This window comes from Ovis canadensis, chromosome 2 (genome assembly GCF_042477335.2).
Source record: "Ovis canadensis isolate MfBH-ARS-UI-01 breed Bighorn chromosome 2, ARS-UI_OviCan_v2, whole genome shotgun sequence".
NCBI classification, from domain to species: domain Eukaryota; kingdom Metazoa; phylum Chordata; class Mammalia; order Artiodactyla; family Bovidae; genus Ovis; species Ovis canadensis.
The window spans coordinates 150,471,168-150,485,291 of record NC_091246.1 but is presented as its reverse complement, the minus strand read 5'-3'; the positions used below and the strand labels follow the sequence as shown (position 1 = coordinate 150,485,291).

The following is a 14,124-nucleotide window of genomic DNA, read 5'->3' as shown; positions in this document are numbered from 1 at the left end:
TATGAGCATTCCTAAGTGTTTAGTGGTAAAAGTGTGGGAGTCAGGGCTGGCAGGGAGTGATACATCCCACAAGAGGCAGGTATGGTTCGGTTGAGGGTTCAATAAATGCTACTAGAAACCTGCATCTCAGGCAAACTACTCTGTGCCCCACTGGTGTGGTAACACTGACTAAGCATTACCCTTGTTTTCCCTAGAGGAGGTGACGCAGAAAGCTGGAGGCTTCATATGAGCAACAGTCAACACAGCCAGGAGACACAGCAGGTCACACTACCACATGTTTCCACCTGGGGTCCATCTACAAATATAATCACACAGTTACAATTCTGTTATTACTTTGTTTTGAAATTCTATTTTCTTTTATGCATTTAAAGATATTCTATGAAGGGAGTTCATAAATTTCACCAGAACTGAGAGATGGATCCAAGGCACAGAAAAGTTTAAGAATGCCTAGCAATAGGGAGAAGAGCTTGTTAAATAGTGGAGCCAGCTTGAAACACCAATTTGTAACCATTACCAATGGTAATCTTTCAGAGAAATCATAATTCAGGCGGCAGTCTGGTAGCAGTAACATAACATAGCTACCACACGTAGAGTTAGCACTGTTGGTGATCAGAAGCCAGAGACCACATGGGGCTCTGACTAACTGATGCTCAGTTCAATAGCTCAGTCGTATCTGACTCTTTGCTACCCCCATGGACTGCAGTACACATGGCTTGCCTGGCCTTCACCCAACTCCCAGAACTTGTTCAAATTCAGGTCCAGCAAGTCAGGGATGCCATCCAACTTTCTCATACTCTGTCGGTTCATTCTCCTGACTTCAATCAGGTCTTTCCAAAGAGTCAGTTCTTCATATAAGGTGGTCAAATACTGGGGTTTCAGCTTCAGCATCAGTCCTTCCAGTGAATAATCAAGACTGATTTCCTTTAGGATGGACTGCTTGGATCTCCTTGCAGTCCAAGGGACTCTCAAGAGTCTTCTCCAGCACCACAGTGCAAAAGCATTGATTCTTCGGCGCTCAGCTTTTTTTATAGCCCAACTCTCACACCCATACATGACTACTGGAAAAACCATAGCTTTGATTAGAAGGATCTTTGTTGGCAGAGTAATGTCTCCCCTTTTTAATATTCTGTGTAGGTTGGTCATATAGCTTTTCTTCCAAGGAGCAAGTGTCTTTTAACTTCATGGCTGCAGCCACCATCTGCAGTGATTTTGGAGCCCAAAAAGTATAGTCTCTCACTGTTTCCATTGTTTCCCAATCTATTTGCCATGAAGTGAAAAGATGTCCTTTAATTATAGGGGACTGGAATGCAAAAGTAGGAAGTCAAGAAACACCTGGAGTAACAGGCAAATTTGGCCTGGGAGTACAGAATGAATCAGGGCAAATACTAATAGAGTTTTGGCAAGAGAACACACTGGTCATAGCAAACATCCTCTTCCAACAACACAAGAGAAGATTCTACACATGGACATCACCAGATGGTCAGCACCGAAATCAGATTGATTATATTCTTTGCAGCCAAAGATGGAGAAGCTCTATACAGTCAGCAAAAACAAGACCAGAAGCTGGCTATGGCTCAGATCATGAACTCCTTATTGCCAAATTCAGACTTAAATTGAAGGAAGTAGGGAAAACCACTAGATCATTCAGGTATGACCTAAATCAAATCCCTTATGATTATACAGTGGAAGTGAGAAATAGATTTAAGGGACTAGACCTGACACACAGAGTGCCTGATGAACTAAGGATGGAGGTTTGTGACATTGTACAGGAGACAGGGATCAAGACCAGCCCCAAGAAAGAGAAATGCAAAAAAGCAAAATGGTTGTCTGAGGAGGCCTTACAAATAGCTGTGAAAAGAAGAGAAGCAAAAAGCAAAGGAGAAAAGGAAAGATATACTCTCTTGAATGCAGAGTTCCAAAGAATAGCAAGGAGAGATTAAAAAAAAAGCCTTCCTCAGTGATCAGTACAAAGAAATAGAGGAAAAAAATAGAACGGGAAAGACTAGAGATCTCTTCAAGAAAATTAGAGATACCAAGGGAACATTTCATGCAAAGATGGGCTCGATAAAGGACAGAAATGGTATGGACCTAACAGAAGCAGAAGATATTAAGAAGAGGTGGCAAGAATACACAGACCTGTACAAAAAAGATCTTCACGACTCAGACAACCACGATGATGTGATCACTCACCTAGAGCCAGACATCCTGGAATGTGAGGTCAAGTGGGCCTTAGGAAGCATCACTATGAACAAAACTAGTGGAGGTGATGGAATTTCAGTTGAGTTATTTCAAACCTTGAAAGATGATGCAGTGAATGTGCTGCACTCAATATGCCAGCAAATTTGGAAAACTCAGCAGTGGCCGCAGGACCGGAAAAGGTCAGTTTTCATTCCAATCCCAAAGAAAGGCAATGCCAAAGAATGCTCAAACTACTGTACAATTGTACTCATCTCACACGCTAGTAAAGTAATGCTCAAAATTCTCCAAGCCAGGCTTCAGCAATATGTGAACCATGAAATTCCAGATGTTCAAGCTGGTTTTAGAAAAGGCAGAGGAACCAGAGATCAAATTGCCAACATCCACTGGATCATCGAAGAGCAAGAGAACTCCAGAAAAACATCTACTTCTGCTTTATTGACTACACCAAATCCTTTGACTGTGTGGATCACAATAAACCATGGAAAATTTTGAAAGAGATTGGAGTACCAGACCACCTGAGAAATCTGTATGCAGGTCAAGAAGCAACAGTTAGAACTGGACATGGAATAACAGACTGGTTCCAAATAGGAAAAGGAGTACATCAAGGCTGTATATTGCCAGCTTATATGCAGCCAACTTATATGCAGAGTACATCATGGAAAATGCTGGTCTGGATGAAGCACAAGCTGGAATCAAGATTTCTGGGGGAAATATCAATCACCTCAGATATACAGATGACACCACCCTTATGGCAGAAAGTGAAGAAGAACTAAAGAGCCTCTTGATGAAAATGAAAGAGGAGCATGAAAAAGTTGGCTTAAAACTCAACATTCAGAAAACTAAGATCATGGCATCTGGTCTCACCGTTTTATGGCAAATAGATGGGGAAAGGGCGTCAGACTTTATTTTGGGGGGCTCCAAAATCACTGCAGATGGTAACTGCAGCCATGAAATTAAAAGACACTTACTCCTTGGAAGGACAGTTATGACCAAACTAGATAGCATATTAAAAAGCAGAAATATTACTTTGCCAACAAAGGTTTGTCTAATCAAGACTATGGTTTTTCCAGTGGTCATGTATGGATGTTAGAGTTGAACTATAAAGAAAGCCGAGTGCCGAAGAATCGATGCTTTTGAACTGTGGTGTTGGAGCAGACCCTTGAGAGTCCCTTGGACTGCAAGGAGATCCAAGCAGTCCATCCTAAAGGGAATCAGTCCTTAATATTCATTGGAAGGACTGATGGCGAAGCTGATACACCAATACTTTGGCCAGCTGATGTGAAGAACTGACTCATTTGAAAAGACCTGATGCTGGGAAAGATTGAAGGCGGGAGGAGAAGGGGACGACAGAGGATTAGATGGTTGGATGGCATCATCAACTCAGTGGACATGAGTTTAAGTAAGCTCCGGGAGATGGTGATGGACAGGGAGGCCCGATGTGCTGCAGTACCTGGGGTCACAAAGAGTAAGACACGGCTGAGTGACTGAACTGAACTGAACTGATGGGACTGGATGCCATGATCTTAGTTTTCTGAACGTTGAGTTTTAAGCCAACTTTTTCACTCTTCACTTTCACTTTCATCAAGAGACTCTTTAGTTCCTCTTCACTTTCTGCCATAAGGGTGGTGTCATCTGCATATCTGAGCTTATTGATATTTCTCCTGGCAATCTTGATTCCAGCTTGTGCTTCATCCAGCCCAGTATTTCACATGATGTACTCTGTGTATAAGTTAAATAAGCAGGTGACAGTATACAGCCTTGATATACTCCTTTCCTGATTTTGAACCAGTCTGTTGTCCCATGTCCAGTTCTGTTGTTTCTTGACCAGCATACAGTTTTCTCAGGAGGCAGGTAAGGTTGACCGGTATTCCCATCTCTTTGAGAATTTTCCACAGTTTGTTGTGATCCACACAGTCAAAGCCTTTAGCATAGTCAACGAAGCAGATGTTTTTCTGGAATTCTCTTGCTCAACTGATGTTGACCACCCTAAAATAGAACTAAGACAAAAATCTACAACTGATATATCAGTCAGATCGTACACCATTACATATGTGAAAAAAGTAATTATTCTGAATTACTAAACACTCCTAGTAATTTCTATCTTGTCTGACTAGGTCTCCTGAATATTTCATAATAAATAATTCTCCCATACAAAAAAAAATAAAACAGAACAATGTGGATGTACCAGATCTGCTTTTTTTCTTTCTTTCTAGGACTGTATACTAACTCTAATATATGAAAAGCAAAAAAAGAAGAAAACACAGCTAATCTCTCCTAATCCTAATTCAAAAATGGTGTGATAGCAGCAAGGAGATCAAACCAGTCAGTCCTAAGGAAATCAACCCTCAATAATCATTGGGAGGACTGATGCTAAAGCTGAAACTCCCATATTTTGGCCACTTCATGTTAAGGACTGACTCTTTGGAAAAGACCCTGATGCTGGGAAGGATTGAAGGCAGGAGGAGAAGGGGACAACAGAGGATGAGATGGTTGGATGACATCCTTGACTTACTGGACATGAGTTTGAACCAGCTCTGGCAGATGGTAAAGGACAGGGAAGCCTGGCGTGCTGCAGTCCATGGGGTCACAAAGAGTCGGACATGATTTATCAGCTGAACAACAAGCAGATTTTGGCTAAACCAAAATGAAAAATAATCCAAATGTAATTTGTATTTTCCTTGGAAATTCATTTGAATACTGTACTGCTGCTGCTACTGCTAAGTCGTGTCACTTGTGTCCGACTCTGTGCGACCCCACAGACAGCAGCCCATTAGGCTCCGCCGTCCCTGGGATTCTCCAAGCAAGAACCCTGGAGTGGGTTGCCATTTCCTTCTCCAATGCATGAAAGTGAAAAGTAAAATTGAAGTCACTTAGTTGTGTCCGACTCAGCGACCCCATGGACTGCAGTCTACCAGGCTCTCCTCGATCCATGGGATTTTCCAGGCAAGTGTACTGGAGTGGGTTGCCACTGTACTAACTCTGGATATCTGACACTCTCAGATATAATTTCCTATAAGTTATATATACTAATTAACACCTGTTCAGAATTCTTTATCAGAAAGAATCAGAAAGGATAATGTCAACCTTTCCTCAATAATTTTTCTTGGCTCATGCTTTAAGATCAAAGTGAGTAATTCGATACAAAATCTGGGCTCCACAATAATAAATTTAGATAATGAATGAAGTTAGAGACACAATAGCAAAGACAAACACATGTTGGTCAATTTATGAGAGTCTAGCATTTAAAACAGTGCATTCTGATACTGTCAATTTGACCCTGCTGCAAAACAAGACAATGCATATCAACTCAAAACAATTTCTATAAATCAGAAATAATCCAAGATATCCTACAAGGTTGAAAGAGTCAAGTGTGTTTACCTCTTGCTCTTCTATTTAGAAATCCTGTGTGTCATTATGGTGCCTTTGAAAGACACCATATCTATCTCTTTTTTTTTTTTTTTGGTATTTTTAAGATTTTTATTTTTTTTAATTGAAGAATAATTGCTTTATAGAATTTTATTGGTTTCTACCAAATATCAACATGAATCAGCCAGAGGTATATATATATGGACAGATCAATCTTTGATAACATCAGATTTGTGTTCTAAGTTTTGGTGTTTTAAGAATTAGGTTTGAACTGGCTAAAAATAAATTGAGTACTTTTAAATTCTGTCAATAATTCTTTTCTAGTAACAGCTGATTTTCTCAGCATTTTGTGAATATTTTCAGATGCTCTATCACTAAAAATGTATAGCTTTTATTTAAAACTAAAGTATGCATTTTTGAAATATTATTCTTAAAAAAATCTTAACTTTCCCACAATGTTTTACAAGGATCAGAGCAGATGGGCAAATTGTGTATTATGTTAATGTTTTTTTGCTGTTTAATTTCTCATCCTTTTTTAGAACACTGAATACCCTTCTCACAAAAAGTAGGAAAAATAGAGATAGAATCCCAACAAAAGCTTTCTAGGTGGTCTCAGGGAGGTCATAAGGGAGGCTGGTGCCACAACTTTCCAAAACCTTTGTCTTCCACAGCGATGTTGCCAAGGTGAGAAACGGAAAAGTGGGTATGAAAAGAGAACAGCATGGATTCACCTATTTGAATCTTAGTAGATTTTTACATCTTTGATTTTAATATCTGATCAGGTTAATGATCTAGCTGCATAAGGATCTAAAGAACCTTCTGACAGTTACAGCACGAGGCAAATGGGAAATATTAAGGTGAAAATGTTACACTGTCATAAATTTACATGCCATGAGAAAGCATGTGCAAATTATCTAAATCCCCTCTATATTTTGATCATTTTTTTTTTTACATTTTGATCATTTTCTTAAAAACAGGTAGACAGTCAATCCTTAAATAAATGAAAAAAAAAAGCAATAAATAATGTCACTGTTAGGTACAATACCAGTGTAAATATTATGGTATAATTAATAATTTAATATATAATAAATGTCATTCTGAAAAATCAATATATTTCAAAATAATTTTAAGCTGTTATTTCAAAATATGATTTGATCTTAAGGTTATAATAAACTCAGAAAATATACAATTCAAAATAGTTTTTAGTTTTATTAACAGGTTTCAAGTAGCTTCTTTTAATTGATAACTCCAATTTTTATCATACTTCTTAAGTTATAAAAACAGTAGTATAATTGAAATTCAGTCCACAAATAATTCATTCTGAGCCTCAAATTTTTTTCACATTTTGTGGTTGAGAATTCTAATGCTGCTATAGTAAATAAGGACAGAAAGATGTCTAAATTATGCATAATTGAAAAAAATATTATAATAATATAAAATCACACAAGAACACACCAAATCATTTTTTTCTGAGGTTTAATTTTAACTAATGAATTTTTAAATGATGAAGGTAATGTCAATCCAAATCTTGAATTATTTGTCACGTACAAACTACTTTTTGTAATTGCAGGTGAAATAGATTATTTTCACCATGGCAATGCCTTCACCCTTATTTATGGTCTTTTTCTTGAGTTCTTTTTCCTCAACAGTTTAACAAGCCACTTCTGGTTTGGCTAAAGCGCAATCCTAGCACAATAATGTTTCAGCTTGCAAGGAAGAACGCCCTTATTGAGTTGATAGAACTCCACCAACTGGATCAGATCCGTAAATCTTGTATGTCCATCATCTAGGGTGTGGAACATCTCACCATCATCTTCCACCTGAAACAGGAAAAACAATAAACCAGGAAGAAGGGAAAAAACTACTCAGAAAGTCAATCTTGTTCTATTGCACACTGCATCTTTAAATGCCAAACTGACACATTTATAGTACTAAAGGACAGTGAAAAGAAGATTCTGGCACATCCACTTCTCTTTTGTAACTTTACTTTCATTTAAAGGAAATATCATCTGATCCCAAGGCAAGCAGTGTGGCTCTACTTCCTGTATCTTTAATTCTCCTAACGTTCTGTAGTTAGAATAGTAGAACAAGTCTGCATCAATACAGTACATGGTGAGAAATCTGCACTATTTAGTGTAAGAGGAAACAAAAGATTTTAGTATGCCTACCCTCAGAACACAATTTCCATTTCTAATTGCTGTCTACCTAAAGCCTCGCTTTGTATATTTAAAAATGAATATCCGCCAGAATTTGTATCAGTAAATTGATTCTGGAGCCGTCAGTCAAACAGTATGGAATGACAGGTTGATTTGTTTTGTTTTGTTTTGCTTTTTCCCTTTGCATTGAGATCTTCGGGCATTAAGCAATTCATAATTTGCCAGGGATGTCACTCACATAATCAAATGTCAGGAAGAAACTTCATATGGATTGGATAATTTCAAAAAGAGTTCATTTGAAAAAAGAAAACACTAGCAACTCAGCAATTTCATGTTAATACTTTCTTGAAAGTAGACTGGATCTCTGTTCCACACTATCTGGTTCTAATACACAGACTACATGCATACATACACGCACGCATGCGCATACACACACATACGCAGCAGAAGCAGTAACGACAACAGAATCTCAAAGCAAGCTGTGCCACCTGGAAGCAGAATGACAGTTTTAAAAGGTGTTCAGAATAGTTTAAATAATGATCTCCAGTGCTGCAGCACCTGCTTACTTATCCATAATGATGATTATAAACAAAACTACAAAAAAAAACCATTTTTGGGACAAGAGAGGAGAATGTGCTTTAAAATAATGGTTTTTAAAGAACCACTAGTAGATTTCAGGAGAAAGAATTTTCAGTGGCCTTTTAATAATAGGTGGCATGGGGTCTATACAATATTACCAAATCATATTTCATGAGAAAAGGGAAATTTAATTTTTACAATTCCTGTATTTCTTATATTAATTCAGACTCATAAAACCATTTCTGCCATACTTAACTCTAGTCAAAGCACAAGCTCCCATATTATATTTAATAAAAGAACCAAAGAAAACTAAAGTCTCCAAAAGCTTATGCATTAAGATCATCTCTAATACACGAATAAGAAATCACAAATACTTACTGGTATAATTTGAAAGTGCTTTATTTTTTGTCCATGACTCATTGACAGTACAAAAGTTTTGGGGTTACTCTGACTATCCCGTACCAAGAAAACTCTAAAGAGAGAGAAGGAATTTCAATATTGTTCTATATTTATTCATGGATTTAATAGAAATATAGCCTATACCAAATCCAGGAAGTATATTTCTAAATGTAGCCAGAGTTTTCCTTTACTGTGTATTCAATGATGGGATTATCCAACATGGTAAACAACATGGTATGATATACTCTAATACTATAAAACTATCATTGGAATGAATTTAATTTTAATAGTATAAATACACAGTCATTTGTCAGATTTTTTGCTCACAATAACCAATATAAAGCTATGCTGGCATCAACAATTATTGCCAAGTCCTTTTTCCATTGGGAAGTTGGGTAATCATATGCAACTCTTTGATACAGAGAATGAATCATTACATATTGTTACTTCTGGGTCATGTAAGGTCCTGCAGAAAGAAAATTTTTAGAATTAAAAAATTTTAAACCCACACTTCTATACTGGATCCTTTTTTTTTTTAAATTCTGGTTCCTACTATTACATACAACTGAAACTGAGAAGTGAATGTATTCTAAAAAATCAATCCTGAAATCATTTATTAAATGTTTGAGCAAAATATTGTTAGTAAAAGAAACATCCAAACAACATTTACTTCAACCTTGAAAAAGGTAGCATAAAGTCTCTATAACAGGCTAGAAAAACAAGACATGTCCTAATGGCCTAAGAAAAATGTGGCCAGGCGTGGATTCTTTACTGGCAACTCAGTGCATCACTGTCTTTGTATTAATTGCTGGCAAACAGACTGTGGGAACAGTCCCCACTGGTGACTCCAATACTAATCTCACTGTGCCTGGGGAAAGAGACAGCCAAATGTGAGCCATCACAGACGTCTGACAAGATTAACCATTTCATCTGTGCTGTGTGATTCTGACATTACATCTCTGGGAGATGGGACAAAAGGGAGTTTCCCTGGTCAGTCAAGCTCTAAGTCTCTCCCCATTCCGGATTCCTGAGTGGATCAACACTACCACCTAGTGGACTGCCTGACAGCATCACATCTTTCCAAAAGGAATACCAAAAACAATGTTTTAAAATTAAAAACCATAAAACATAACAATACTGTCATTCTTTATGCAGTTATGTCATTCAATTCAAAAAACTGGGCTCAGAAATAAGGAAAATTATAATCCTCCAAAATATTTTGACAATCCTTTGTGACTTATTTCTTTTATTGGTCTTATCAGATGGTAATTCTGCTGACTGTTCAGATTTCATCTAAAAAGATCTAGTTCCATGCAGAGTATATTGAAATGTTTTCTTATTTAGAGTCTACTGAAATGCTGACTTGCTATTAATAATCTTCTACATGAAAACGCATTTTTGTCCAAATGTCTGTATTAAATCACCTTGAAATCTTGCCATCATCTTAATCCAACCCTTGAAGATATAAGATCCCATTACCACTTGTTTAAATTGATGCTGGTTTTATTTCCCATCCAAACCTCAATACAACCTCCTTAATCTGTACTGCATTTAGGAATAAAATTCAGCTAATAATATATTATAGGAAGTATCTGTAACATTGAGTAATTTGAGAAGAATAAAATTCTTTAGACCATAAATCTTGCATAATAAATTTTCTGCTTCTCCTGTGTCTTCTATGGTATCCCACAAAAGATAACATGAGATAAGTCAAAAAGTACTATTTTCATAGGTTTATATTACTTGAAACTTAAAATTTAGAGGAAAGAACTGGGCTGTACACAGAAAAACATGAAATAGTCTAAGTACATAAGAAACAGCTTTTTACTTTACTTTTACTTTTACTTTAACACACCCTCCATCAAACTTGAAAAAATGTGTAATGTGTAAGATGTGGTTCGTGGTTTTGTAGGATGTGGTTTTGTCATGACACAAACCATACTTTGCCATCGTACTAATCAATTCAAACCAAAATGCTGACACGCCAAAACGTGTTCAGTTTTTCCCCCATCAATTAATATCTGAGATGCACAGAATGGGAAAATATTAACTACCACTGTTTAAGACCAGAGAATCCTATTCAACGGTCTTCTTTATGGACAAAGACTATGCAGCCACTATATAACAGGTATTATCTAGGTATTACTAGGATCCAGTGGCAACCATCCTTACAGCACAAAGTCACTTCTGTTTTATTGAGCTGAAATCAAAACTCTCTCTGTGTGTTGAATAAGTAATTACTGATTATAGGAGAAATCAAAAATCAGTGCTGTTCAAAATCTAACTTACCCATCCACTAGACCTTGCTGAATAATCAATCGCTGAGCTTCCTCTCTAGAAATTTTGTGGTGAAACCATGGTTGGGACCGGTGGATAGCTGAAGAAATAAAGTGGGGTAATACAAGATTTATTTGAAATGATCATAGTCTAATGACATGTGCTTTGACCCTGGCCCCTCAGTGACTGCATCTAAATGCAACCTCCCCACCCAGCTGGCCACAGACATACCCATGCTTGTGGCAGAGCTCTGTGAGGATGCAGTGGGGCTACCGTGACTGCCCAGGCGCAAACATCCTTTTTTCTGCATAAGGAAGTGGGGAACAAGTTTCAACTTTCGGGGTGAAACAAATTCAAATCATAAAATTTTGAAGAACATGAAGCTAATCTGTACCCTCCAAGCTAGTCCTTCTTCAACTGCAACAGAAAGGGCTTCAGTGGGATTTTCTATAACTCTTGTTTTCTGGCCTGAGAAGTCCATTGCTACCAGGGAATTCTCTGATATACTTCTCTGGAAAAAAGCACATTTTTTTTTTACCTTGAAAATACCTTTGAAGTTACCTTTCAGTTCTTTGCTGGCAATACATTTCCATTTTAGGATATGGTTCCAAAGGTAACTAGCAGGAAATTAAAAAGTTAACAATACATATTGAATAGGAAATGATGCTATAAAATAATTTAAGTAAGTTACACAGTTATTTGTTAAGGTCACTGAATTAAGCGAGATTAATTGCTTTCGAGGTAAGTACGTCTTTCTCCTAAAGCAACCCTGTATCTTTGTATTCATTTAAGCAGAAAAAAACCAACTTACAAAAAAAATAACCCTTCATATGGCTAAAAATATCCATTGCTTCCAAATTCATCTCTCTATTGTGCTTTGAAATTCATCAATGATTATTTAAATGTTAAATCTATCTACTTATAAAAACAGCTTTTATTAAGATTCAAGATACACTAAAGCTATAACAGATTGACTTACATTACTTCTTTAGAAAGAAACAGTACTGATATTTTATAATAAACCAACATGTATTTTAAAAGTTTATCACATCAACTTTCCTCTAACTTAGAAAATGAAATTTAATGAAATAATTCCAATAACTCCATAATATTAAAATTTCTATGATTTAGTCTGTGAATGTTTTTTCATCTTATGGGCATAAACATGGCAAAATAAGAGTTGCAAAACTTAGTCTGAATGATGAAAGAACCAATAGAAAAGGAAGACATCGTTAAATAAACAATTTTAAACAAGTAAGAAAGTCATCTTTGCCAATTATTTTTTTATTCATAGTCTCTGATTGTGAAAATAAAACACCCAAAACATGGACCTTATTTTATTTTTTCTTTGTTTAGGGCTCTAATTCATAACCATCTTTCTTAAAAATGTGTCATCTTAAATAATGTATCCTAAAAAAAAAAAAGAAAAACACCACTTGTCAAACTCTCTGATTACAAGTGACACTTGGTTTACAGGAATTAAACCTCTCCAAAAGACAAAATATCCAAAACCAGCATGTGCATGCATGCTAAGTCACTTCAGTTGTGTCCAACTCTTTGTGACTCTATAGGTCACAGTCTGTTGGATTATCGAAAAAGCGAGTGAGTTCCAGAAAATCATCTATTTCTGCTTTATTGACTATGCCAAAGCCTTTGACTGTATGGATCACAACAAACTGTGGAAAATTCTGAAAGAGAAGGGAATACCAGACCACCTGACCTGTCTCTTGAGAAATCTTTATGCCAGTCAAGAAGCAACAGTTAAAACTGGACATGGAACAACAGACTGGTATATAATCAGGAAAGGAGTACATCAAGGCTGTATATTGTCACCTTGCTTATTTAATGTATATGCAGAGGACATCATGAGAAACGCTGGACTGGATGAAGCACAAGCTGGAATCAAGATTGCCAGGAGAAATATCAATAACCACAGATATGCAGATGGTACCACCCTTATGGCAGAAAGCGAAGATGAACTAAAAAGCCTCTTGATGAAAGTGAAAGAGGAGAGTGAAAAAGCTGGCTTAACGCTCAACATTCAGAAAACTAAGATCATGGCATCTGGTCCCATCACTTCATGGCAAACAGACAGGAAAACAATGGAAACAGTGACAGACTTTATTTGGGGGGCTCCAAAATCACTGCAGATGGTGACTGTAGACATGAAATTAAAAGATGCTTGCTCCTTGGAAGAAAAGTTATGATGAACCTCCTGCTGCTGCTGCTGCTAAGTTGCTTCAGTCGTATCTGACTGTGCAACCCCAGACACAGCAGCCCACCAGGCTCCTGTGTCTCTGGGATTCTCCAGGCAAGAACACTGGAGTGGGTCACCATTTCCTTCTCCAAAGCATGAAAGTGAAAAGTGAAAGTGAAGTCGCTCAGGAGTGTCCGACTCTTAGCGACCCCATGGACTGCAGCCCACCAGGCTCCTTTGTCCATGGGATTTTCCAGGCAAGAGTACTGGAGTGGGGTGCCATAGCCTTCTCTGACAGCATATTAAAAAGCAGAGACATTACTTTGCCAACAAAGGTCCATCTAGTCAAAGCTTTAGTTTTTCCAGTAGCCATGTATGGATGTGAGAGTTGGAATATAAGAAAGATGAGCAGTGAAGAATTGATGCTTTTGAACTGTGGTGGTGGAGGAGACTCTTGAGAGTCCCTTGGACTGCAAGGAGATCCAACCAGTCCTGCCTAAAGAAAATCAGTCTGAATATTCATTGGAAGGACTGATGCTGAAGCTGAAACTCCAATACTTTGGCTACCTGATGCGAATAACTGACTCTTTGGAAAAGACCCTGATGCTGGGAAAGACTGAAGGCAGGAGAAGGGGACAACAGAGGATGAGATGGTTGGATGGCATCATCGACTCCACTGACATGAGTTTGAGAAAGCTCCAGGAGTTGGTGATGGACAGGGAGACCTGGTGTACTGCAGTCCATGGGTTGCAAAGAGTCAGACACGACTAAATGACTGAACTGAACTGAAGTGAGACCGTGGTCCACCAGACTCCTCTGTCCATGGGATTCTCCTGGCAAGTATACTGGAGTGGGTTGCCATTTCCTCCCCCAGAGGATCTTCCCTACCCAGGGATCAAATCTATGTCTCTTAAATCTCCCGCATTGGCAGGTGAGTTCTTTACCATAGTG

General features: G+C 37.6%; 1 protein-coding gene across 4 annotated transcripts in view; it reads right to left on the bottom strand.

The window, feature by feature from the left end:
- Positions 1 to 6,749: 6,749 nt before the first annotated feature.
- The window catches only part of GRB14 (growth factor receptor bound protein 14), a 126,292-nt gene continuing 118,917 nt past the window's right edge, over positions 6,750 to 14,124 (bottom strand). For all 4 annotated transcript variants that reach the window (XM_069574314.1, XM_069574315.1, XM_069574313.1 and 1 more), the window contains 5 exons: positions 11,371 to 11,487; positions 11,208 to 11,280; positions 10,989 to 11,076; positions 8,679 to 8,772; positions 6,750 to 7,385 (listed from right to left, as the gene is read on the bottom strand). In XM_069574314.1, coding sequence (XP_069430415.1) covers positions 7,239 to 7,385; positions 8,679 to 8,772; positions 10,989 to 11,076; positions 11,208 to 11,280; positions 11,371 to 11,487 — 519 coding nt within the window. In that variant the 3' untranslated portion in view covers positions 6,750 to 7,238. The remainder of the gene's footprint in view (positions 7,386 to 8,678; positions 8,773 to 10,988; positions 11,077 to 11,207; positions 11,281 to 11,370; positions 11,488 to 14,124) is intronic.